Here is a 27,219-nt window from a genome sequence, read left to right as displayed (position 1 = left end):
GGTGCTTGGGATTTCCTGTTTATTCGGGGCTCCTTTTAACTATCCAAATGGCACTGGCTGCCTGTGATGCAGGGGGTAATAGAAAATATAAGGGTGCTTTTGCATCCCTACATTCTGCTTTGATCCCTAGCTAAACAGCCTTCTTCCTGCACTGAGCCTGCCTCTGCTTAGGTGACAGCTCTTTTCTTTTGTTTGCCTGACAACTGCTGTTATCGGTTTTTACCCATGTCGTCTTTAGCCCCTTGCTTGTCCAAACAGGTATTTACCTCCTGGAAGGACACAGCAGGAGGGCATCCTAAGCATAAGCCCTGGAAGGGCAACAAAGAGAAAAAATATCAGAGGTGGGGAAGGTTTTCATGTTTAATAGCCAGCATTTGCATAAACAGTAGCAGCTTGTTTAAAGTCTGTCCTTTAAACTCCGGGTCCCTGCTTATCTGGAGCCAGACAAAGCCCCATCCCAACAGGGCTGGCTGCAGAACAGATAAGGTTCTCTCAGCCGCCAGAAGGAGAGACACAGGCACGAGCGGTGATGCAATGCAAAGGTGGTGGAGTTAAAAGCACCTAAGTCAGGAAATGAAAGCACTAAGGTGCAGATCCTCGAGGGAATTTAGGAGCCTAAAGTTAGGAGTAAGGTGCCTAAATCCCTTTGTGTAAAGCAGGGCTGCACCAGGGCTGAGGATCTGCCACACTAGGTGCAATGTAGGCATGTTAATGGTCTGAGAACTGTAACTCTTCCATTGTCTGACGTGTCTGGGTCTAAGGCCCGATCCGTGCAGGTCCTTTCATCCACCTGCTGTGTGCTGGAGTCAGTGGCACTCTGCACAGGCAAAGGGATGGGATTGCAGGGTCAGACCCAGGTTTTTAAACGAAACATTGTTTTACTCTTCTTTTTCCATTGAATTTCCATGGGGATTTTAAAGGAGGGAAAAAAACCCTGTGCTTAACGATGATAGGCCCTGATTCAAGAAAGCCCTTAAAGTTAAATATGTGTTTACATGCTTTCCTGAATAGTGGCTTTAGTATTTAAATGGTTCCATTGGCTCTGCAAGTTCATACCTCATTGGGGTGAATGAGGGGAGCAAAGTGTTTCCATCATCTGTCTGTCTATCCATCAGTTTGTTGTAATAAGCCATAAATCCAATGTCTTTGGATCCATGATTTTTAGCATCTACCAAAGTTATGAATTTAAGCTCCCAGCTTGTCTTTTGAAGGTGTTGTGCAGGTTTCCTTTGAAGACGAAGACTGAGAGGTCAGATCAGCTAAAGCCCATGTCAAGTTTGGGCACCTGAACTGAGAGCTGAGAGTGACACCCCCTCAGTAAAAAGTGACAAAGAGTCTTGTGGCACCTTATAGACTAACAGACGTATTGGAGCATAAGCAGGACTCTTTGTCACTTTTTACAGATCCAGACTAACACGGCTCCCCTCTGATATTGACCCCTCTCAGTGACACCCCTGCTGGGCCCAAGCAGCCTGACAGGAGGAAGCTGCCTGACACTAATGCAGAGAAGACAAAAGCCAGACTTGCGGCGGGTGTGTGGGGGACAAGGAGCCTGGGGGTGGGAAATTACATACAACAAGGTTTTTCCTGGGGATATTTTTAACAGGTGGGTTCTCTTTGTTTAGTTCGTCACATTAAAAACTACCCTCTCCTGGAAACCTGTGGGTGGCAACATGAATGCAGCATTTGCTCTAAATCCGTGTTTAGACATGAACAAGGAGTGCTGGAAGCTGTCACATTTCAGAATCCTTTTCTTCTCTCATGTAAATACACATTATGCATCCAGTGCGTAGCAGACACTGGAAATCCCTTGGAGAAGTTGCTGCCCAGAAGCCACGAATAGACACTGTTGAGACTTTTCTTTCTTTCCTTCTGATTGTATTTGTTGCGCAGAAGGAAAGAGCCGGTTGGTTTCTCTGGGGAATACCTTCTTCCTGTTGCTTTAGTCATCTTTGCTTCTTTAATCTGAACAAATTTCATTCTTGAGAAAGGTGCCACATTAATCTGAGTTCATCTCCTCCCTCTGCCATGGACTGATGTATGACAATTACTCTCTCTGGGCCTCCATTCCCCATCTTTAAAACTGGGCTTAATAAATCCGTCTTTTCACTGGCTGGTCTATGGATACTAAGCTCTTAGGAGCTGGGACTATCACTATGGATATGTCCACACTGTAGCCTTGGCCCATACACCTACATGTGTTGTTGCCCAAATCTTCCTGCCATCCACAGCAAACCCCTCAAGCGCACGCTTATTTGCACTCTGAAGCCATGTTTGCCTGCACTGCTGGAACCTGCCCACTTTGCAGTGAGGACGCAGGCAAGATCACTTGAGTGCTGACAGCCCTCCAGGGCCTTCCCACAATTCCCCCTGAAGGACAGACAAGTTCTCTCTCAATTGACACCTCTGACTGGGGAAGAATCCTAGGGCATCTGAGCACCAAGAACTATGGGACGGGTGCAGACGAGTGCAGGAACAGCGAGGACACACAGTCACAGGGGCAGGGCTTTGCTGTGGGGAGGCTGCCACCCAGGCTAGGCTGACTCAGGTGCCAATCACCGGACAGCTGAAATGACACTCAGATCTTGAATGCCTTAGTTTTTTGTCTATTGAAATCACAGAGGAGGGGAGGTTGTTTTCCATGGGCTTTGTGTATCATTTCTGTGATTTCCACACAACCCGCTTTGCTTTTACAAAAACAACATGTTTGTATCATAATTTTCCCCTTAAGACTGTGTGCAAAAGACGCTGCCTGGGGAGACTGGCCGCAAACCCAGCTGAAAACAGGCTTGTAGCAGAAACAGCATTGCTGCAGGGCAGCTTTGTCTTACCAGGGCCTCATCCGGCAAACGCTTCATGAGAGTCAGAGAGAGGTTGGAGTTAGCAGGAGCTCTGCACACTGAGGACATGCAGGGTTGGGCCCAAAGCAGGTGCCTAGCTCCCATTGAAGTCAATGGGAGTTCTGCATGTGGCAAGCATACAGGATCAGGCCCCAGCAGCTCCTGACTGCAGGGACAGGGGTTTTGCATGCTTTCCTCTAAGGGAGGGCACTACATTGCACAGGCATGCGTAGGATTTCAAGAGGCATTCTGCCCTGCCCAGCCTTGCCTTGTCACCAGACTGACAAATAGGACGGAGCGGTGGGAGTGCGCACCCCAGCGCCAATCAGGCTCTCTCTTTGACAGGAAATTAATGGCCCCACCATTATGGTTAATTGTCTTTGATTGCTGCACATTAATTATTAACTTTCCTCAGTTGCGGCGGCTGTGCAGGGTTATTAGGGAAGGAGCCGAGTCTGGCTGGCTTGTGTTCGGTTACTGTGCTAAGGCCCTCACTGATGCGCTTTCTCCTGGAGCTTGTTGGAGAATAATCCTCATTAGCACCAGCATGAATCCTCTCTCTCCTCAGCAGCAGCAAAGCACTTAAGCGTGGGCTTAAGTCAGTGGGATTTTAAGCGCATGCTCAGAGCTAAACAAGGACTGAAGTGTTTTGCAGAGCTGGGACTGACCTCCCAGGCCTGTGCACTTGAGAATGGAAAGTGCCTGCTCCTCAGAATTTCTCTGTTTCTAACGCTAACCAAAGTCAAACTGTTGTGGGAAGAGCCGGCAGTGAGCCCTTCAGGGAGGGGCCTGGGAGAACTGTACGCCCCACATGGGCAGTTCTAGAGGAACGAACAGGGAGGCTGTTACGCATGGAGAGAGAATCCCCACTTCACCTACAGCAGGGGCAGGTTCTGCAGCCTGGGGGGACATCCTCACTGCAGAGGTAGCCCTGGTGATCGGCCCCTGGCTTAGCCTTGCCCAGGTGTGAGCAGCTGCCCTGCAAACCAGACCCCAGTTGCTGTGTCCCACACTGGTGCTGCTCTGCCCCGTGTGTGTCACTAGGACTTCTGGGGGCACATCTCATGGGTCTCCGTGTTTCTTTCCCAGTGAACTGTGGGAGCACGGGTCTGTCCTCCTGGGCACACAGTGGGGAATTGTGGGAAGGCACCAGTGGACTGTCAGTGCATGGTTTAGCCTGCATCCTCACTGCAGAGTGGAAGTAGCAGCTGGGCTCTAACCCCCCTCCCTTTCCTCACCCCCCACCCTGAGGCAGGACAGCTAGCCTGGGTTCAAAACACCACCAAACTGGGCTGAGAGGGTTTGTGTGCGGAAGGGGGGGAGGAGGAGAGAGTATTAGAGCAACACCCATAAGAGCCAGGGCTCAATCAGCACTGAAGACAGACCCCGAGAGTATGTCTACACTGCAATAAATGACCTGCAGCACCAAGCGTCAGGGCCTGGGTCAATTGACTTGGGCTCGGGCTGATAGCAGTGTAGACCCTGGGGCTCAGGCCGGAGCCTGGGCTCCAAGACCCACCATCCACCCCCTGCCAGGTTTAGGAGCATTTATGCTGCTGTTTTTAGCCCCGCGGCCCAAGGGGTGCAAGCCCAAGTCAGCTGACCCAGGCTCTGCGACTCGGTACCGCGGGTTTTCTTTGCTGTGTAGACATACCCTGACCTTTGGCTATGTCTACACTAGCCCTTTTCCCCTTGCATTGCCCAGTGGTTGGGGTTCCCGTAACCACAGCCCTGCCTGGCCTTGCTCAGAGCAGGTGTGCACAGCCTGGTGGCCAAAAGACCAGTGGCCGCCAGCGCCTTCCATATGAGAGCACACCCACAATCGCTAGCCCCCCTTGCTGGGACTATGTGAGCAGCAGTGGGAAATTGTAGGGGGAAGTGTGGGGTGAAGGAGGCAGAGAAACGGAGGTTGCAGCTGGGCCGAAGACCAAGTTCTCCCTTGCCCCTGCAGAGAGATAGCTCTGCTCAGGGTGGGCAGACACACAGGGAGAGCCCTCCTGGGACGGGAGAATGGGGAGTGCTGGGACAGGCCCTGGAGTTAATTCCAAGAGCTAATCCCTCATTGCCAGTGAGCGGGGCAACGGTGAGGAGTCAGGAGAGCTGAGTTCTGCCGGTCTATTTACAGTGTAAGCCCTTCGGTCTGTTTAGAGTGTACAGCACCTGGCACAAGGGGGCCTGATCCATAGGTCCTACTGTAATACACATAACAACAATGTGCTTCCAGCAGGGTCATGTGATGGTAGCTCAGGGTCTGAAATTCCAGCTTGCCAAGCTCCTTAGCTCCCCCTTTCTTTCTCAGGGTCAGGGGCCCAGCACACAGCTCCTGCCAAGAGCCATTTGGATTGCCCAGCAGCACAGTCAGTGGGCAGCTCTCCCTTGCTCCCTGCCTTGATAAATGGCCTTATTAAATAAACCCTTTTCCTGCAGTGCCCTGAGTATTATGCCGAGCGCAGTGCCCAGAGATAAATGTGCTGCCACCATCCATTAGGAGCAGCATCTTAGTTCAGCCTCCTTATGCCGTCCAGTGTGGGAGACTGGAGCATGGCTTAACAGACCAGAGCATAGGGCTCTAGATGGAGAAATAGGTCCAGCTTTAAAGGCTGAGGCAGGTAGACCCATTCACACGGGTGCCCAGAATATGCCCTGCGCTCCCCCGAAGAGCCATGAAACTCACCGAAGTCTAATGTGGTTTATTTCACCTGCACCCTTGCATACGTTCCTGTTTGCGCATCTGTAATGTCACCAGGGGCACGGGGCTATCCAGTCCCCTCGCTCCCTGTTTTACAGTCTCTCCACTGGCTGCCCATAAAACTCTGTATCAATCCCACGGTTTTAGAGCTCATTTCAGAGGCACACCAGGGCCTGGTACAGCAGACAGATCCTTTGTCACCCTCTGCTCCTGGTCGTTGGTGGAGGTCAGAATCAGCAGGGTGGGTTGTTTGTCCCAGTCATAAACCAGGGTCCTTGGAGTTAGGGTTTTGAGCAACCCTGCCCCAGTTTAAAATGGGTCTGAGTTGCAGAGCTGGGATCCAGCTCCCAGCTTCCCCAAGGCTCAGAGGGTTGGTTCAGCTCTAGGAAGCACAGAGTTCTAGGAAGCAAAGGTGAACCCAAGCCACCTTATACCATACATATTCAGGGCTGCTTCAGGGGCTGAAACAGGCCCTTGGTATAAATTAGAGCAGCCTGAGCGGGGCTCTGATTTATGGCAGCCTACGGGTTGCTACGCAGCCTGGAGCAGCTCAGAATCACTGGAGCAGGAGAGGCCCCCAACAGGCCCCCTTTTGTCCAAGGCTCCGTCCATGGCACATGCTCTACTCTGAAGTTTATGAGTGGGGATGGCGTCAGGGTATTTCCCCCTGGCCCTCTGTATGCGGCTCTGGATTTCAAGTGAATCCGAAGAACTGAGTATTTGCTGCAGCGTTGATTTGTTCAGAGCTAGCATGGGGGGGCATTTCAACCCAGCCTCGGTCAAGTCCTCTGCCGGCCCAAGTGAAGGCCCTGGTGCGTGTGCATCTTCTTGTATTGACTGTTCCCCAGCAGCATGAGTAAGTGCGAGGATGGGTCCTTTGTGAGCATCAGTGGCACAGGGCAAGATGAGACTTGCTGCCAGCTCGAATCTCTGCAATGAATGGGGATGTCGCTGCAGTGCTGGGCTTCCTTCTCTTTTCTCCTAAGTCTGATCTTCACTGTTTACAAGTGATGGGGAATATCGACATGCAGGGATCCCGAGAGCTTCGGTCTTCCCTTGGGTTGGATGTCAGTGGCAGGAATCACGTACACAATCCACACAGACTCGCTGTACCACAGGGGGCAACAGCACTTGTTCTTGCCGTGCCAATTAGGGCTAGTGCTGCCTTTGTGGCACCAGGATTCATAGCAGAGGATGGAGGGGACAGCCCTAAAAATCAGTGTCCTGTCCCTTTTCCTCCCTCCCTCCGGGACTCAGTACAACATTCTTTGTTGCTCCTCGGGGTTATGGGGACGGGGAGGGGTTACCTGCTGTCCCCCAGCTGTGGCTGACCCGTCATAGCTCCCCCCTGGCTTGGTTCAGGAAAAGAAACCCCTAAACTCCCCCTCCCATGCCTTGCCCCCAAATGCAGGACTCAGGACCCAGAACAAAGTGCTCACCCTTGCGCTCCCCTGGCCAGCACACATGCAGTCTGGGATGTGGAGCCAGGGGCTCCGAGGCAAAGCAGGAGAGAGGATGGGGCTCTTTTACTAGCTGGAAAACATCTCCTGTTCCCTGGACAGTGCCAAAAGCAAAGGGGCTGGTTGGTCCCATGTCTGCTTGTGAGGCGGAGAGCTCAGCCTCACCCCCAAAGAAAATATAATAATTTCCAATTAGTGAACATCCCTCACTCGCTTTAGTAATCAAGGCCTGTCCATTTACAAGTAATTCCCAGTAATGGTGAGTAATTGACAGTAATTAAGCACTAATTCACATCAGGCCAGATCCTGTTTGAATCAATGACGAAGCTGCCTTTGACGTCGACCAGGGCAGGATCAGGTCCTTGCCAAGCAGCGTGTAGACATGGCAGGAAGGATCAGGCCATCTGGAGATGCGCTGGTAACATAAGAACGGCCACAGTGGGTCAGACCAATGGTCCATCTAGCCCAGTATCCTGTCTTCTGACAGTGGCCAGTGCCAGGAATGAACAGAACAGGTAATCATCAAGTGATCCATCCCCAGTCGTCCATTCCCAGCTTCTGGGGGCATGTCTACACTGGCGGAGTTACAGCGCCGGGAGTTACAGCGCCACTCAGAGAGCGCTGAAGGGAAACCGCTGTTGTGTGTTCACACTGTCAGCTGCCTGCACAATAGCGTGTTCACACTTGTGGCACTTGCAGCGGTATTCGGAGTGGTGCACTCTGGGCAGCTATCCCACAGAGCACCTCTTTCTCTTCTGCTGCTAAGAGTTGTAGGAAGGCGGAGCAGGTCACGGAGCATCCTGGGTCCTATCCCAATGCCCCGTGATGCATTGCTTTGCGTCTCAGCAATCCCTGTGCTTCCATCCGCATTTGGTGCCATCTTTCAACGGTTTCTGTACTGCACACCTTGCCTCTTCGGGCTGCAGGAATGGATCCCGAACTGCTGATCAGTATGCTGCTCACTCTGACCAACACGTCATGGGTGGCAGTGGAGTTATTCCTTAAACTACAAAGGCAAGAGGAGTGCGACATTGATCTCGCCACGTGTAGTAGCTACGACACGAGATTGCTTGTGGCATTCACAGAGGTGCTGACCACAGGTGAACGCCACTTTTGGGCTCAGGAAACAAGCACTGAGTGGTGGGATCACATCATCATGCACGTCTAGGATGACGAGCAGTGGCTGCAGAACTTTCTCATGAGGAAAGCCACATTCATGGGACTGTGTGATGAGCGCGCCCCAGCCCTGCGATGCAAGGACACGAGAATGAGAGCTGCCCTGTCATTGGAGAAGCGCATGACCATTGCACTGTGGAAGCTGGCTACTCCAGACTGCTACCAATCGGTCGCTAACCAGTTCGGAGTGGGAAAGTCTACCATTGGACTCGTGTTGATGGAAGTGTGCATGGCCATTAATATCATCCTGCTCCGAAAGATCGTGACTCTGGGCAACGTGCATGCCATTGTAGATGGCTTTGCACAAATGGGCTTCCCTAACTGCGGAGGGGTGATAGATGGCACGCATATTCCAATTCTGGCACCAGAGCACCTAGCCACCGAGTACATTAATTGGAAGGGGTATTTCTCAATGGTTCTCCAGGCGCTTGTTGATCACCGTGGGCGTTTCACAGACATTAACGCAGGCTGCTCCAGAAAGGTGCATGACGCACGCATCTTTCGAAATACTGGCCTGTTCAGGAAGCTGCAAGCAGGGACTTTCTTCCCAGACCACAAGATCACTGTAGGGAAGTCGAAATGCCCATTGTGATTCTAGAAGACCCACCTACCTCTTAATGCCATGGCTTATGAAGCCATACATGGGGCAACTTGACAGCAGCAAGGAGGCTGAGCAAGTGCAGAATGACTGTTGAGTGTGCTTTTGGCCATTTAAAAGCCTGCTGGCGCTGCCGCTATGGGAAGCTGGACCTGGCCGATGACAATATTCCTATGCTTATAGCCGCGTGCTGTATGCTCCATAATATTTGTGAAGGGAAGGGTGAAAGCTTCACTCAGGGCTGGACCGCAGAGGCTCAGCGCCTGGAAGCTGAGTTTGAACAGCCAGGGACCAGGGCTATTAGAGGGGCGCAGCGCGGGGCTATAAGGATCAGAGCTGCCTTGAGGTAGAAATTTGAAGCTGAAAGCCACTAATATGTGTTGCTATGCTCGGGAGTGCAGTGCCTGTAATGCTAGGAGGTGATTAATGCTAGGAGACGATGCAATATGTGGGTTTAACATAATTGTATGTTGCTTTGCAGGGCTCTTTTTGCTTTCAGTTAATAGAATAAAGATTGGTTTCAAACCAACACAATTCTTTTATTAAAAAACAACAACTGGAGGAGAGACTCAAACCAAAAAAAACATCAACAGTGAGGGGGACAGGGGAAGGGAAGGTCCCAGGAGGAGTAGGGGTCCCGGGACGGCTAAAGATTTATGTATGTCCAGGGATCATATCCAACCTTTTCCTTTGGAGTACAATGCAGCGGGTACTGTACTTCAGCAGGGCCAAACTGCAGAGGGATGGGTGTTGAATGCAGTGGGTAGTGGGAGACCACAATGCTGGACTGTGAGGGGGGAGGAGTGGAATACTGCGGATATAGACTGGAGCCAGGAGGTTGATAAGAGTGTGTTGGCAGTGTCTGGGGGAGCATGGGAAAGAGTTTTGCGACAGCAGCTGCAGGGGAGGGCAGGCGCGGAGCTGCTCAATTTGAAGAGCTAGTATCGCCTGGAGCATGTCTGCTTGGGACGCCATAACTTTAGGAGCCGCTCCGTGGCTTCATTCTGGCGTGCCGCATTCTCCTTTTGGTCCCTCTTCTCACTGTCCCGCCACTCCTTCAATTCCTATTTCTCGGCGGCGGAGTGCATCATAACATCACGCAGAAAGTCCTCCTTAGTTCTTCTTGGCCGCTTTCTAATTCTGCGCTGCCGTTCAACCGCTGATAACGAAGAGGGAGGCTGGGTTTCCAAGGTCATCTCTGTGAAGTTTAAACACAACATTTTACAGAAGCAGTATTGTTTGCAACACACAGAACACTGATTCAGTGATTTAAAACACAGCCAGTACTCTCACACCTGTCACTAACTGGCTGACCCCAGGCAAGCACACATGAGCCACAAGATCTCCAAAATGGTGAGTAGCCGCAGGGGCAGGGTAAATCACTCTTCCCGGACCCTGCTGTACACTGGGCACATGGCTCCTGGGGAGAGCCAGCACTGTAGGGGGGGGCCTGATAATCATTCCTGTCCCCACACTTTCCACAGGATGTGATCATTATTGAAGATATCTCGCTGGTGCGGGTGAGCAGGGAATCAAGGGAGGGTCTTCTCCAAGACTGCGGCTTCCACCCTGGCCCCTATGCGGTTCACCTGTGTACAGCAATGGTCCCCCACCCCACCCCCCGTGATGGCACAGTGGTGCAGGAAAGTTACCGTTAATGGGGCAAGAAACAAAGCAGCTCTGCCAAAGAACCTGTGGCAGCAGATTGCCCAGTATCTCCATGAGAATTTCCTGGAGATCTCTGAGGGAGATTCCTGTGAAGTGAGGGAGTCTGTCAACAGCCTGTTCCGCCACTCAGGCTAGGCATGTGGTGGGAGACAAGCCTGCTTTCTGCAACTTTCCTGCCCCCAACAACTTGCTTCAGCGATTCCCAAAATCAGATCCACGTACCAGGGGCCTCCTCTCCTGTTTGCACTTTGCCAACATCCAACAGCTGTGACTGGCTAGCCTCCTCTGGGGTAGAAAAGAGCTCCTGGCTGCATGCATCTCTGGCCTCCGATTCATCCTCTGCCTTTGGGTCCCCCTCCACATCCTCCACATCCAAGATTTCCTCCTACTGGCTTGGTCCACTTTCGACTGGCATGCAAGCCACCGAAGTATCCACAGTGGTCTTCTCAGTGGAGGTGGGGTCGCCGCTGAATATCGCGTCCAGCTCTTTGTAGAACTGGCAGCTCGTGGGCACAGCACCGGAGCGGCGGTTTGCCTCCCGTGCCGTGTGGTAGGCGTTCTGCAGCTCCTTCACTTTGACCTTGCACTGCAGTGTGTCCCGGTCATGGCCCCTTTCTGTCATGCATCGTGAAATCTGTCCGTAGGTATCATAATTCCTACGCCTGGAGTGCAGTGGGGACTGGACAGCCTCCTCTCCCCAAAAGCTGATGAGGTCCAGCAGCTTGGCATTGCTCCAAGCGGGGGATCGCCTGGTGTGTGGAGCAAGCATGGCCACCTGGAAAGATGCGCTGAGACCACTGCACGCATCACCGAGCAAAGGGGACTTTCAAATTTCCAAAGGCATTTACGGGGTGGGAATGACTGTTGGTCACCTGAGGGCAGGGCGGTAGAGTTCAAACCGATGACCAGACAGGTGAGAACAGGCATTGTGGGACACCTCCTGGAGGCCAATCGCAGCGCTGTAATCGACCACGGTGTCTACACTGGCACCGCAGCGCTGTGGCCCCAGCACAGAAAGCTCTACCCCTCTTGTTGGGGTGTTTTTTTTTATAGCGCTACAACTGTGCAGTTTCTGCGCACTAAGTGGCTTGGCAGTGTGTACACCTCGGGAGTTACAGCGTGGAAAGCTGCTTTACTGCGCAGAAACTTGCCAGTGTACACAGGGCCTCACAAACAGAGGCTAGGGACACCATCCCTGCCCATCCTGGCTAATAGCCATTGATGGAACTATCCTCTGTGAATTTATCTAGTTCTTTTTTGAACCCTGTTATAGTCTTGGCCTTCACAACATCCTCTGGCAAAGACATCATAATTAGGTGTTTAAAGACTGGGAGGTGGAGTAGGCTGTGTCATGCCACACAGGGGCTGTCTCTATGGTCTGGTCTGTGCAGCACCTGGCACAGCAGAGTCCCAGGCGCTGGCTGTTGCTCCTACATATGACCACAATACAAATAAGTAATAAATAAGAATACCATTCTCAGGGCTCTTCTTCAGGCATCAGCATTTGCCAAGGGTTTTGGATTGTGACTAAATCCCTGGGAGTAAATACCCAGCAGTGTTTTGTCTCCATAGGAGTCAATAAGAATAATGCCCATGTTTATTTCTCTCAGTACCCTGGCACCTGCTGAGATCTCACCCTCGCCTTAGGAGCCAACACAGCCTTCCCCTCTTACAGGCCCGATGAGGCTGGGTTTCCTAGGTCCACACATTGCGAAGGCTCATCCGTGTGCAGCGCCTAGCCCAGTGGGACCCAGGATCTCCCACTGGGGACTCTGGCCCCACATCCTAACACAAACAATGAGCCTCACGGGGGGCTCCTGTTGGCCCAGACCCCTCTGCATGCATACACACCAGTGCAGGCGGTGGATTTTGCCGCCACAACTAGCTCTCTGAAAATGGAGGCACCGGGGGCATTTTTGGGAAGTTTGGCCCAGGGCCAGGCTGGGAGCAGGTATCAAACTGGGATTGAAAGTCGGGAGCTCCCCGGCCAAGCCCAGAGCTACTTCTGGATATGCCTCACCCTGACTCTACTGGGAGGGCAGGGCTGACTCACCGATGGAACATGCTCAGACACCACACAGGGACTGGAATGGAACTTAAAGCTGTGGGGACCGATTGGAACCAGACTGTGGAGCTATTTACCTCTGAGCTGCTGGTTCGAATCCATCCCACTGGCCAAAAGCTGTAACCTTCGGACAGCTGTTTGGTGGCCTCCATAAAATGAGTTGGGCAGGTGTTCACGCCCTTGCTGGCATCTCAGCAGAGGGATTGCACAGCCCCCTCTACCCCAGAGAGATGGACCCTCTTACGCTGAGTGGATCTGTGGTGAGATGGCTTCATTCAGCTGGCACTTGGCACCAGCATTGTAAAACCGGGGGTGATTTAAGCCCTACCCCCCACACACACATACACACACTCCACCATGGACAGGGAGCGCTCTGTGCGCCTCTTCGGTGGATTGAGGGCACCTTCCCCTTTGCTGCCAGGTCTGTGGGGTGTTCCCACCCACCCAGGAGATGGGACACCCAGTAAGCGATGTTGATGGGAGCTGGCTCGACAGCCAGCTGTATGAGAGAGGGACGCCACACTGCTGGCTGATTAGCTGGCGGATGGATCCTCTGTCATTGAGGGGCTGTGAGAAAGGAGGCTTAGGCCTGAAGGCAGGTCCCAAGGAGAAGCCAAATTCCAGCTGAGCAACAGCTGAAGTGTGTCTGTGAGTGAACATTTAGGGGTGTGCAAGTGATGGGCTGAGCTCCCAGCTCCGACTGGTGTATCGGTAATTGGGTACTGCAGGGGGCTCGGCACCTGTAGAATTTCGGCCCTGAGGGCTTGTCTACACTACCGCGTGGGGTCGATCTAAGATACGCAACTTCAGCTACGTGAATAGCGTAGCTGAAGTTGATGTACTTAGATCTACTTACCGCGGTGTCTTTGCTGCGGTAAGTCAACAGTTGATGTTTTCCCGTCGACTCTGCTTATGCTTCTTGTTCTGGTGAAGTACCAGAGTCGACAGGAGAGCGCTCAGCAGTCGATTGATCATAGACGCGATAAATCGACCCCCACTGGATTGATTGCTGCCCGCCGATCCAGCGGGTGTTGTAGACAAGCCCTGAGTGTATCAGTCTGCCTGAAACTGTGTGTGTCTGTGTCCGCAGCTGGACTGGTGTGCCTGCCTCTGCAATGCACAGTGTGTGTTTGCACATCTCTGCCTGGATGTGTGTGATGTGTGGGGTGGAATGTGTGGCTGGGAATGTTGGGGGGTGTATTGTGTTTCTCCATTGTTGGGGGGATGTCGAGTCTCAATGTGTGTGTTGTGTGTCTGCAGCAGTGGGATGTGTATGTATGGCAGTGTGATGTGTGTCTACGGCTGCAGCAATATGATGTGGCTTTAGTAGTGTGATGTGTGTGTATCTGTGGCAGCGTCTTGTGTTTGTGCATGGCGGTATGGTGTATGTATGGCAGTGTGGTGTGTGGCTGTTACAGAGGGGTGTGTGTTTCTGGTAGTGTTGTGGGTGTTTCTACGGCACTGTGGTGTTTGTGTCTACAGAAGTGCAGTGCGTGTGTCTGTGGCAGGGTGGTGCGTGCGGGTGTGGCGGTGGAGTGTGTGTCTGCAGCAGGGGCGTGTGTGTGGCAGTGTAGGGTGGGTGTGGCAGTGTGTGGGGGGGGGTGGCATTATGGATGGTGTGTCTGCGGTAGTGATTGAGTAGTGCTCCGTGAATCTCTCTCGCTGCCTCGCGGTGCCGTTTGGCCTGTAACTGAAAGGCCTGGATTGTGGGTCCCTTAGCTGAACAGCCCGGAGAGCTGCCGCCGCGTGCGTCCAAGCCCACCAGCTGTTTTCCAGAGGGCATGTGCTAGCACAGCAATGTGGGGACGCCGTAGGCTGAGGTTTGGGGTGACGCAGGGAGCGTCAAATCCATGTACACTTGTTCTCTGCCTGTCAGGCATTTGCTCACTGTACAGAACCACAAGGGAAAACATGTTCCCTAAGGCCACAGCACCTGCTTGCCTCCCACCCCATGTACTCTCACTCTGTCCCAGGGGGCCAGGTGGGGAAGCCAGGGGGAGACTGCCATGCAACTCAGCGAAGGCGAGTGCAGCAGAGAAACGAGAGGTGCGTGGAAACCGGGGCATCTCTGAGAAGGCTCTGGAGAGCCACGACCCCATGCAGAGCGAGTCTGAGCACGCCGCTGGCAGGGCGGGTGGAGTACCCACTTGGTAACAGCCGCTGCAGCAGACTGTGCCTCTCCCCGCTCCTGCCTGGCTTCCATCAGTCCTCCCAACCCCTTGGTAGGCCCTTCAGGCCTGGCATGAGCTCCAAGCACCACCTTCGTTAGCCCCATTCCCCTCACCTCTAGGGCATTCCCACTCCGCATTCCCCAGCAGTGGGGGCTCAACAGATTGCAGCTGGCCAGCTAGGAGCCCTACCCCTCCTGGGCTGCTGGGGTTACAGAAGGAAGCCGCCACCAGAGGCCCTGGCTGTGCAGGCCAGGAGGTGTCAGCTCAGGAGGCAGGGGTACAGGGCAGCAAGCGCAAGGAGGAAGGGTGCACATTCAGTGCAGGTGAGATATGTGGAGATGTAACCAGGCTCCCCCCCTTCAGCCTCAGGGACATAGGAAACCATGGGGGAGGGATTGTGTTTGGGAGGTAGAGGGGGCTAGTGGACAGGGCCCTGAACTGGGACTCTGGAGAGCTGAATTCTAGTCCCGGCTCTGCTTGTGAGCTCAGGTAAGTCACTTCCCCTCCCACCCTTTGTCTGTCTTGTCTGTTTCCATCACAGGCCCGTTGGGGGGCTGTTTCTCACCGTGCGTCTGTCCCGCACCCAGTGCGATGGGGTCATGATCTCAGCAGAGGCCTCCAGAAAACAAATAACCTCAAGTTTGGGCCAAAGATCCTTATAAACAGAGCTGTACGCAAGGAACGAAACATGGTGCCCAGTGTCACACAAACGTTTCTGTGGCTTTGTTCCAAACTGCTTCGTGCCCTGGACATGCTTTTCACAAAACTGTTGCCAGCTGACTTGTTCCTGCCCCACACCCCATCACGTGCAGCGTGGCATTTCGCGCTGTGGGGCTGCAAGCCGGCTGTTTGTCAGGAACGAGGAGGGTTTTCAAATCTCCCAGCATAGCCTTTAATTCTCCACACACACACCCCACCCCTTTGAAGGTAGAACTGGGGAGGGTAAAAATAGATCCAGCTTGCATTGGAAAACTGCAGATTTCCACTGTTTTTTATGCACACACAGAAATGGGTCATTTAACATTCCAATCAAAGTGCAAAGATCTGGCAGTAAATATTAATAATTTGCAGTGTGAAAGCACCAGTCTGGGCCCCACTGTGCTGGGTGCTGTACAGACACATAGGGCATGCCTGCGCTACCGTCTCCCCTGCATGCAGACCCATGCTTGTCAACCCCTCCTCTAAGCATCCACGCTGCAGAGCCATACACGGGCCACGTCCACACAGGGCTGCAGTGACCTGGGTTTGGCACTAGGGTTTCTGGGGGCATAGCCCAGGGTTCCCAGCGCCTCACTAACTGGAGCCATTGTAGGAATTGGTTCGCAGCATATTGTGGTAGAACGTGTCTACGCTTCCCTCTGCGGAAGCGATGTTGGCCAGTGCCAACACATTTTAGCTAAGGCTCCACATGCTCCATGCATGAGTCTATTCCTGCCAGGGCTAAGTCATGGATCCAGCCCTGTTGGAGGAGCTGCTCCTGCATGCCGCAGCGGGGTACAGAAAGAGGATATGACAGAGGGTGGGTGGCATTTCCACAGCAGTCACTGACCCTCAGAAGCTGGCAGCAGGTCTCATTCATGGTGAGAGACAGCCCCTGCCCTGAAGAGTTTACAGGCTCAGTGTTTTAAGGCTGTAGAAGACAGGTGGCTATAACAGACAGACGGGGGAGCGCAAGGAAACAATGAGGCCATACTGATCAGTAGGCTGGGCAGTGGGCACAACACACCAGTGTCCACTGGTTTGCAGGCATCCGAGCAGAGGGCAGCATTCTGGAGGAGGACAGGGAGGTCCTTTTGCAGTTGTTTTGGAGTTAGGATTTTGCATGAGGTCTTTGCCGCCAGTATTGTGTCCTGTTTTGTGTCCCCCTGCCTCCAGGTATGAACCTCACCCCATGGTGCAGAGCTTTCACCCTGTTGCTGTGAGGAGCACTTGGTGGGAAGCAGACAGCCCGGTTTTGTGTGTGCTCTTTAAACAGGCGATAAAGGCGTTCCTAATTGTTCTTAGCCGGTGGGTTTGGGGTGAGGTTTTTTCCTCCAAGCAGCTAAAAGTAACCTAATCAGGTCTGGCCTTTGAAACCACCAGGGGGGGCAAACAGCATCTTAATATGAATGTGTGTGTCAGCAACATAATCACTGCTAAGAAAAAAAAAAGGAGACTGTGCTGATGGAAGAGTTTAGCATTTCGAGCTCATTAAGCTGATATGATACTGAATGGCGGGTCGCTCTCCATTTGCAAGGCCTTTCTGCAGCCTTCCCTTGGCTTTCCAGGAGAGCTAGCATCATCTTCTCTCCCCTTCTCCTTGGCACGCTTTCCTGGGCAAGTGGGGCTGCTACAGTTGAGGGTCTTCTTAGCGTATGTACAACGTATGGCAGGGGGGCCGTGACCCGGATTCCTCACCCAATTTGGTCCACTGGTTGGATCATTAGCTTCCCCGGCCTGGGCCAGGTACTGACAGGGAGTGGTATGTGAACGCTGATCCATGCCCCCCATAGCTGAGGATTTTTTATGCCAATTTGTGCTACGGTGCTGCAGAGCTCTGCTGTAACACCTGACGCGCTCCAGTCTCCATGGCATACAAGTAATGCCATTTGCCTTGGTGTCCCAACTTCCATCACAATCCATAGCAGCCAGCACAGTGGCTCAGCAGGCCGCAGTGTGCTGGGCGCACTAGCTGTGGATCTGGCTGCAGGGGTCAGAGGGGGGCTGAGGAGCAGCACTTGGGGAAACGTGGCACTGAAGGACAGGGGAGCTTGCAGTGCACGAGTGCAGCCTATCAGTTACTGAGTGGTACCGAGTGCAAGCCTTGCTCTGCTACAAGGACTTGTGCAGAGAGGAGAGCGCCTGGCAGAATCTCCCATGAGCCTGCTCCTGTCCACTCCCAGTCACTGAGTCAGAGCCCCAGGGAGAGCGACAAAGCCCTGTCCATCTGGATGAGTGAATAAGCACACAGGCACACAGCCCCTGCCTTCCCAGGCAGTGCGTACACCCCACTTTTAGGGACAGCCGCAAACTGTGCATCCTGGTAACACTGATTTCAAAAGACACCATTACCTGCAGAGCTGGGTATTTGGTAGAGGAAGAGAGGCTATTCCCAAGCTTCTGGAACGCCTACAGGCCCAACTGAGCAGTCTGACCATTCACTCTCCCTATACTTTGGATAGGGCAGGTTTTTCCCCACGCCCCATTTTTGACTGATTTGCGTTGCAGTGTCCCCAGTGCCTGTACAAAGCCAGGAGGAGAGTTCTGCCATCATGAATTTTTGGGGGATAACCAGATCAGTAGTCGCCATGCTCATCAGCTAAGCTGTTGTCATATCATGTATTATTTCCATTTAAACCTTACGTAACACAGCAATGGGACCTGCCATCTGCTGGAGCCAGTGCCGTCTGCCCCTCCCACCCAGCACCCCGTCTTCCAAAGAGGAAGATGACCTTAACATAGGCAGAGTTTGGGGGGCATGGGAAGGCGTTGTAACAAGTTCTGCGGAGGAGACTGCTCCCAGCTTGCACCCCTGAGGCAGGGAGTCAGAATATTGTTTATAAACAAAGTGATTAGCAGGTGATTAAGATAAAAAAGGGCTGTTAGGGTGTTTCCTAAAGTTAAAGGATCTGTTCCAAGCTTTGTGAACTGCAAAAAGTAGGTAGACAAATGATTTTTCTACAATTGTTCCAATTGTTGTATTCAAGAGGTGGTAACAAAGTTACTAATTTCTTTCTTTAGGAAGATAACTGATTTTTAGACAGGAAATGCAGTAGATCTAATCTACCTGGATGTCAGTAAGGCATTTGATACAGTTCCACATGGGAAATTATTAGTTAAATTGGAGAAAATGGGGATTAATATGAGAACTGAAAGGTGGATAAGGAACTGGTTAAAGGGGTGACTACAACAGGTCATACTGAAAGGTGAACTGTCAGGCTGAATGGAGGGAGGTTACTAGTAGAGTTCCTCAGGCATCAGTCTTGGGACCGATCTTATGTAACATTTTTATTGCTGACCTTGGCACAAAAAGTGGGAGTAGGCTAATAAAATTTGCAGATGACACAAAGTTGGGAGGTTTTGCCAGTACCGAGGAGGACCCGAATATCATACAAGAAGATCTTAGATGACCTTGTAAACTGGAGTAATAAAAATGTGTTAGTCTCTAAGGTGCCACAAGTACTCCTGTTCTTTTTGCGGATACAGACTAACACAGCTGCTACTCTGAAACCTGTCAAAAATGGAATGATATTTAATAGTGTAAAGTGCAAGGTCACGCATTTAGGGACTAGCAACAAGAATTTTTGCTATAAGCTGGGGACATATCAGTTGGATGTGACAGTGGAGGAGAAAGAGTTGGGTGTATTAGTTGGTCACAGGATGACTATGAGCCACTGATGTGATGGCTCATAGTCATGTGAAAAGTCTAATGCAATCCTAGGATGTATCAGGCGAGGTATTTCCAGTAGAGACAGTGAAGTGTTAGTACCATTACACTGGTGAGACTTCATCTGGAGTATTGTGTGCAATTCTGCTTTGTGCTTTCCCATGTTTAAGAAAGATGAATTCAAACTGGAACAGAAGCAGAGAAGGACTACTAGGATGATCCTAGGAATGGAAAACCTCTCTTATGAGAGGAGACTCAAAGAGCTTGGCTTGTTTAGTCTAACCAAAAGAAGGCTAAGGGGAGATATGATTGCTCTCTGTAAATACATCAGAGGGATAAATACCAGGGAGGAAGAGGAATTATTCAAGTTAAGCACCAATGTGTACCCCAGAACGAATGGATGTAAACTGGCCATTAACGAGTTTAGGCTTGAAATTAGACAAAAGTTTCTAACCATCAGAGGAGTGAAGTTCTGGAGCAGCCTCCCAGGGGGAGAAGTGGGGGAGAAAAACCTAACTGCAGAGCCGTCCCTAGCTATTCTGGGGCCCTACGCAGCCCCCCCTGCGGGGGGGGGGCAGGCCTCTGCAGGGAGGAGAGCAGGGGGGGCGGCTGTCCCCAGGCCTCCGTGGAGGGGGCGGGGCTGGCTTGAGGAGCAGGGGGGAACCACCCCGCAGCACTCACCGGCAGCGCAGCTGGGGCCGGGTCTGCACTTCCCACCGCCAGCAAGTGCAGGCCCGGCCATGCTGCACTCCTCAGAGGAGTGGGGGCAGGGCTGGGGCGGAGCAGGGGCGGGGGCCCTGGGGAAGAGCTGGAGCAGCACACAGCTGCGTACTTTGCGTATGGGTAAGGATGGCCCTGCCTAACTGGCTTCAAGACTGAGCTTGGTAAGTGTATGGAGGGGATGGTATGACAGGACTGCCTACAATGGCGTGTGGCCCATTGGTGACTGCCTGTAGCAAAAATCCCCAACGGCTGGAGACGGGACACTAGATGGGGAGGGTTCTGAGTTACTACAGAGAATTCTTTCCAAGGTATCTGCCTGGTGGGTCTTGCCCACATGCTCAGGGTCTAAGTGATCATCATATTTGGGGTCAGGAAGGAATTTCCCCCCCGGTCAGATTGGCAGAGACCGTGGGGGGGGGGGGTCACCTTCACATGGGGTCACTTGCAGGTTTAAACTAGTGTAAATGGTGAATCCTCTGTAACTTGAAGTCTTTAAACCATGATTTGAGGACTTCAGTAACTCAGCCAGAGGTTAGGGGTCTATTACACGAGTGAGTAGGTGAGGTTCTGTGGCCTAGGCAGTGGCGTAGCCAGCTTCTGAGTGCAGGGGGAGCAACCATAAAAAAGGCGCCCCCCCGGCTCCTCCTCTGGCCACGCCCCCCCTTGGCTCCTCCTCCGGCCACACTGCGCCCCCCCTCGGAGGGGCGGGCGGGCGCTGCTTGCTTCTCCCAGGGGCTAGGGGGAGCGGAGCAGTGGGGCGGGCAGCAGCTGGCGAGATCCCCTCTCCCCGGCAGCTTCCTGCTTCCCTGGGCAGCCCAGTATTTCTTTCAAAAACGGCGCCTGCCGGGCCGCTGCTGGGCTCCTGTAGGCAAGGGGGGGGGAGGGGCAGCACGGCCGGACTCCGGAGGAGCCATTTGGGGGGGCAGCGGGCGCGGCCGGAGGAGCGAAGCGGCCGGGCTCCTCGGCCATCGCGCCCCACACTCAGCGCTGCGGAAGCAGGAAGCTGCCGGGGAGAGGGGATCTGCCCGCCAGCTGCGGAGCACTCAGCCGCCGAGCCCTAAGCCGCCGCAGGAGGCGGCCGCGGCGGCGATGTTGGGGCCGCGTGGGGCGCGATGGCCGAGGAGCCTGGCCCCTTCGCTCCTCTGGCCGCGCCCGCCGCCCCCCCCAATGGCTCCTCCGGAGTCCGGCCGTGCTGCCCCCCCCCCCCCCACTTGCCTGCAGGACCCCAGCGGCGGCCCGGCAGGCGCCGCTTTTGAAAAATGAACTGAGGGGAAGCGGCTGCTTCCCCTGAACCCCCCTAGCTACGCTACTGGGCCTAGGTCAGACTAGTTGATTACAATGGTCCCTTCTGACTTCAGTAAGCATATCTGAATAAGAGTGTACATTACAATTTTAAATCTAAACAGTGTCCCATAAGTAACTTGGCACAAGATGTCAGAACATGTTCGTATTAGAGCTGAGTGGGTCTAATATTTATTTAATTTTCTTTCTTGATATAGGAATTAGATACAATGCTCCTGTCAGATATTTCTAAGTTGTTATCTGCAAAAACACTGGAGTTTTCAGTTGCCTAAGCAGCCCCTGGAATCATGGTGAAATTTGCGCTCCCCCCATCTCAAATGGTGCCCCTGTGGGCAGGCACGGAATTTGTGTCCGCCGCCGCCCCCCTCCCTCCCGCACATGCGGCTCTGTTGGCCTGACTGGAGCTGACACACACACACACACACACCAAATGTAGAAGTCAAACTACACCTATGGACCTTAGATCTCCGCAGCCGACCATCCCTAGCTTTCAATGATAATGACAGCCGCTCTGCACGCCACAGGGAACAGCTCTCACAGCATGTGGTGCTCAAAACACAGGCTCCAGCTGATGAGCTGTGCATTGTGCACAGAGAATTTGAAGTTTGATGCTGCCAGTCCATCATGCTTCATTTTGCACTCTCTGAATCCAGACCCGCCAAACTTCCTGCTGAGGATTCTGGGTAGTGTAGTCCAGCAGGCTATAGTTATTAGAACGGCCAGTAGAAGGCATTTAAAAAACCATGTGTGTATTCATAATTGCTACATAGAGCCCTGAGCTTTCTGTGGAGTGGACTGTCCTCCAGTTATCAGAGAATAATTTAATCATTGGCTCTTGAGCAGTTTTATCCAGCCTAGCACAATAGACATACACATACATGCTCTCTTGCCAGCCACTGCTGTAGTTCTCCCATCCCAACCTCGTCCTCCCCAGGTGGCCCCAGGCTGTGATGCGATGCCAGTCCCTTCCCCAGGTGGGTTGGGAGGCCGGGGCATGCTTCACGCTCTGTCTTTGCTCATTGCAGGTATATCCAAGGGGCCTCCTCTCCAAAGGACATGGTGATCATCGTGGACGTGTGAGTGTTGCCCGGGAGGAATCTGTAGGAACCCTGGATTCCTTTTATGGCCAGGGCCTTCTTGTGAAATTCTCACCTAGCCAATCAACAGGCTGCAAATGGGTGGAGCCAGAGTGAGCATGTAACTCTGCCCCCCCACATCCCCCAAGGGAAGGCTCTGGGGGGCTGCTGAGGAGCAGTGGGGTCACTGGTCATGCCATTCTCCCCTCCCCTGCCCTGTTCCTGCAAGCAGCAGCGTCCTGTATTCCACACCCCAGAGCTATGTATCGCCTTGAGCCACATCACAAGCCATGTCCTCTCTGCCTCCTCAGGAGCGGCAGCGTCAGTGGCCTCACCCTGAAGCTGATGAAGACGTCAGTCTGCGAGATGCTGGACACCCTTTCGGATGACGACTACGTCAATGTGGCTTCGGTGAGTACCGCTCTGAGGAGGGCAGAGGGGTGGGGAACCCTAGGAACAAGAGATGGAGAACACCCTTTATGTCCATGGCCCACCAGCCTGTGCACCACCGTTTGGTCTCAATTGGGCGTAGTGCACCCAAATACCGGGACTTGCAGCCCTCCCACACTGACACGGCTCACTGGGAGAAAATTTCCAGACTACATTTCCTTTGGCTAAATAGCAAACCCATGTAACTCCCGGTCAATTCAGACTGCATTGTTCTTTCTAAAAGAGAGAAGTTCTGGGCTGGAATCGCTCGGTGGAGTTCTCTGGCCTGTGCCGTGCATGAGACAATCCGAACAGTCCCTTCTGCCTTAACATCTAGGGAGCTGCATAGCTAGTGATCGGGGAGGCAGTGGATAGTTCTTACGGAGAGAGCGTTTCCTGGACCATGGTGGGTGCTGGGATTGTTCCCAGATGAGCTGGACGTGGAGATGCTCTTTCTTTTGTGGCCTTGTGCAAGAAATTCAGGAAAGTACCTGTAACTGTGCGAGACTCACCCCTGCAGCACCTCCTGCTGGTCTTCCCTGGGAATTAGCTCTCCAGCCGTCAGAGTGCCTCCTGCAGGCCGGTGTCCCACTTTTCCTGGCCCCGTGTCCCTCCCGGACCCAGTGGCCCTTGCACACTGGAGTGCTGCTCCCTGGCAGTGCACCCCTCAGTCTCAGGGTCTACCCCCTTCCAGGGGAACCCCCACCCACTATCCCCACCTCGCCTCAGTCTTTGGCTACTGCCCAGTCTCCATCTAGCCCCATTCACTGGGGTAGACTGCAGTATAAGCCACTCATCCCAGGCAAGGGGGTTTGGACCTGCTGCCTCTACCTATAGCGAAGCTGCCCTTCTGCAGCCCTAGTACTCTCTAGTGGGCCCTTCCTTCGGCCTGCAGCCTGGGGCTCTGCTAGGCTGGAGCTCCCCAGCACTGCTCCACCCTCGGTACCTTCCTCAGCTCCCCAGGCAGCCTGGTCCCTCCCTCTCCAAAGGCTAGAGAGAGAGAGTCTGTCAGCTCTTGCTTCACTGGCCTTTTATAGGGCCAGCTGTGGCCTGATTGGGGCATGGCCCAGCTGTGGCTGCTTCCCCAATCAGTGAGCCTTTAGCTCGCAGCCCCAGCCCTCTCCCAGGGCTGACTTTAACCCTTTCCGAGCCGGAGCGGGTGACCACCGCGCTACATCCCCCCTTCAAAATCCCCACTCCTGGGGTTAGGGGGGGCTCATGGCCTGGGCTCCCCAAAGTTGGCCCTCCAGGGCCATCCGCTTCCTTTCGGAGGCCTCCCAGCCTCGGGCCATCTCCCGGACCTGTACCTCCGCCTTCCGACGGGCCAGCTCCGCGGCCTCTAGCCGTGCCTGGAGGTCAGGGTCATCCAGGCCCTCTTCCTTCAGGGTCTGGGTCCATTTAGTCTCTTGGACGTAGCCCACCTGGGCCCCAGCCTCTTGCTGGGCCCACTCAGTCTGGGTTTCCTTATTGGAGATTGGCCCAGTGACGGTCTGGGTCCCGACCTCCTTCGGGATCCCCTCCATCCCGGCAACCGACTCCACCTCCAGTTCCGGCCCCTCCGGGCCCACAAGCACCTCGTCCTGTCGCCCCTCAGTTTCCCTGAGGGGGCAGTGCCTCCTAATGTGTCCGGGTATCCGGCAGTTTCAGCAGGCTCCCTGCCTCTGTGCTGCCCGGGACTTCATTAATGATCTGGAGGATGGCATGGACTGCACTCTCAGCAAGTTTGCAGATGACACTAAACTGGGAGGAGTGGTAGATATGCTGGAGGGTAGGGATAGGATACAGAGGGACCTAGACAAATTAGAGGATTGGGCCAAAAGAAACGTGATGAGGTTCAACAAGGACAAGTGCAGAGTCCTGCACTTAGGACGGAAGAATCCCATTCACTGTTACAGATTAGGGACCAAATGGTTAGGAAGCAGTTCTGCAGAAAAGGACCTAGGGGTTACAGTGGACAAGAAGCTGGATATGAGTCAACAGTGTGCCCTTGTTGCCAAGAAGGCTAACGGCATTTTGGGCTTTATAAGGGGCATTGCCAGCAGATCGAGGGACGTGATCATTCCCCTCTATTCGACATTGGTGAGGCCTCATCTGGAGTTTTGGGCCCCACACTACAAGAAGGATATGGAAAAATTGGAAAGAGTCCAGCGGAGGGCAACAAAAATGATTAGGGGGCTGGAGCACATGACTTATGAGGAGAGGCTGAAGGAACTGGAATTGTTTAGTCTGTAGAAGAGAAGAATGAGGGGGGATTTGATAGCTGCTTTCAACTACCTGAAAGGGGGGGTCTAGAGGATGGATCTAGACTGTTGTCAGTGGTACCAGATGACAGAACAAGAGTAATGGTCTCAAATTGCAGTGGGGGAGGTTTAGGTTGGATATTAGGAAAAACTTTTTCACTAGGAGGGTGGTGAAGCACTGGAATGGGTTACCTAGGGAGGTGGTGGAATCTCCTTCCTTAGAGGTTTTTAAGGTCAGGCTTGACAAATCCCTGGCTGGGATGATTTAGTTGGGAATTGGTCCTGCTTTGAGCAGGGGGTTGGACTAGATGACCTCCTGAGGTCCCTTCCAACCTGATATTCTATGATTCTATGATTCTCGTGGTACAGTCCGGGTCCCGTCCCCTTGCCGGGACTGACGTGTACTGTCCGCGTTGGGCCTGGGCATGTCCACTGCACGTGGCCCCATCACCCACAGGCCCAATAGGTCAGCAACCGCCGAGGTTTCCTCACCTGGCGGACCGTCTTGGGCAGTGGCACCCCGCCCCCACCCCAGTAGGGACAATCCCACCTTAAATGCCCCGTCTGTCCGCAGGTGTGGCAAGCCCTGCGCCCTTCCACTGGCCTCCTGGCCTTGGCGCTCCGCTTCCCGTCCTGCTGTCGGTGGCTCCTCCAACACTCTCTCTGGAGGAGTTTCACCAAGGCCCGCTGCTCCCTCGCCAGCTGGGCCATCTGTCCATGGAGGGCCCATTGCACCTTCCACGGTCCACTCTGGGTCTCCCGGCCCCCCTGCAGGTCATCAGCCCCCTTCCACCGGGGGGCTGACACCGGGGTCCACCCAGGGACAACACCTGGGGTCTCCCCATAGAAAACCCCGGTGTACCCGGGATCCATCATCCCCTGGGTCACTCCACTGTCTCTGGGCAATAGTCCCACTGGCCTTGCCCTGGCCCCTTGTATCAGGGGTGGACCACTCATGCCCGCATTCTCCACCACTTGTAACCGCGCGGGACTCACCCTTGTGGCGCCTCCTACTAGTACCTTCCTCAGCTTCCCAGGCAGTCAGGTCCTTCTCTCTCCATATAGCTAGAGAGAGTCTGTCAGCTCCTGGCTCACTGGCCTTTTATAGGGCCAGCTGTGGCCTGATTGGGGCATGGCCCAGCTGCGGCTGCTTCCCCAATCAGCAATCCTTTAGCTCGCAGCCCCAGCCCTCTCCCAGGGCTGGCTTTAACCCTTTCTGAGCCGGAGTGGGTGACCACCCCACTACAGTACCCCAGACCCCTTCAAGCTGCTCTCACCATGTACAACCCCGGCTGAGGACACCTCTCCACCCCGGCTGAGCATCTTCAGGGAAAGGCAAAGGGGGACCCTCTGCAGCCAGAGTCTGATGCAGCTCTCTGGAAAATGGCCCCGGCCCCACTGCCTGCACAGGGGATGGGCAAACCAGGAGGGGTGCAGCAAAAGCCTCAGCTGATCCTGAGCCATGCTGGAGTTCAGCTCACTTTCTCCTGCTCATTTCCTTTCCCAGGAGCAGGGGCTCTGACGCACCATCAGAGGGTCTGTCCTGGCATGGCAGGGCCCTGATGCCAGCGCAGAGCAATTTCACTTGTCCAAAGCGCTGAACACGCATCCAGAGTGAGATGCCTGTTGTCACCCCCTTTGTACCGATGAGAAAACTGAGGCACAGAGAGCTAAAGCCCCGCTGGGAGCTAGTGGCCAGACTGGAATTAGAACTCAGGACCTCCCTAGCCCCAGGCCCTTGTTCAGGTCACTTCAGCATGAGATTTGGACAGTTCAGCTGGACCTGAAAGGTCCTTCTTACCCTATGGGTGCCCCTCTGAATGCCCTAGCCCTCTGGGCTTCTCCCGTCACTAGCAAACTATTGACAAGGCGACATCCTGGCTGCGCTAGTGCAGGGAGAGGGTGTAGAAGTCTCTTCCCTGCCTGTAACAGCAGTCCAGGATTGCAAGCTGTCCAAGAGTCGCTAGGGAAGGAGATTAGCCACGAACCATACACGTGGCACACCTGGCCCCAGTAGGGTGTGGTCAGACTCTCACGGGGTGTGGTCAAGCCCTCAGTCAGCTAGCGCATATGTTACCTTCCACACCATGCACTCACCTGGGATGCATATCGCACCCACTGCATCGTGCGTCCACCCTGTGCCTGCAGGCTGACTCTCATCACCAAGGCAAAGCCGGCACCACTCCCTGCCACCTTCCCAGTTTGGTTCATCCCGGTAAGGGCAGAAGTTTGCCCCCAGGGCACCAATCCTACATATTAATAAAACTGTCACACATGGCACACACCCCCACCCCACTCCTCGTACTATACAGTATCCATGATTGTTTGGCAACAGGGTAAATTGAGTGGCACTAATTATACTGTAACCTTTTTTATTGCTAACCAACAAACTGTAATTGTTATGTAGATACTCTCT

The 27,219-nt window shown here is 53.7% G+C and overlaps 1 protein-coding gene across 1 annotated transcript in view; it reads left to right on the top strand.

Annotated features, from left to right (window-relative positions):
• CACNA2D2 (calcium voltage-gated channel auxiliary subunit alpha2delta 2) overlaps positions 1-27,219 on the top strand; it is a 581,166-nt gene that overhangs the window by 461,246 nt on the left and 92,701 nt on the right. Inside the window, exons 9-10 of the mRNA XM_065407282.1 lie at positions 22,084-22,134; positions 22,446-22,545. Of these exons, the coding sequence (XP_065263354.1) occupies positions 22,084-22,134; positions 22,446-22,545 (151 nt within the window). The remainder of the gene's footprint in view (positions 1-22,083; positions 22,135-22,445; positions 22,546-27,219) is intronic.

This window comes from Emys orbicularis, chromosome 7 (assembly GCF_028017835.1).
Source record: "Emys orbicularis isolate rEmyOrb1 chromosome 7, rEmyOrb1.hap1, whole genome shotgun sequence".
In the NCBI taxonomy this organism is placed as follows: domain Eukaryota; kingdom Metazoa; phylum Chordata; order Testudines; family Emydidae; genus Emys; species Emys orbicularis.
Note: the sequence above shows the minus strand (reverse complement) of the source record. Positions and strands in the feature narration are given on the sequence as shown.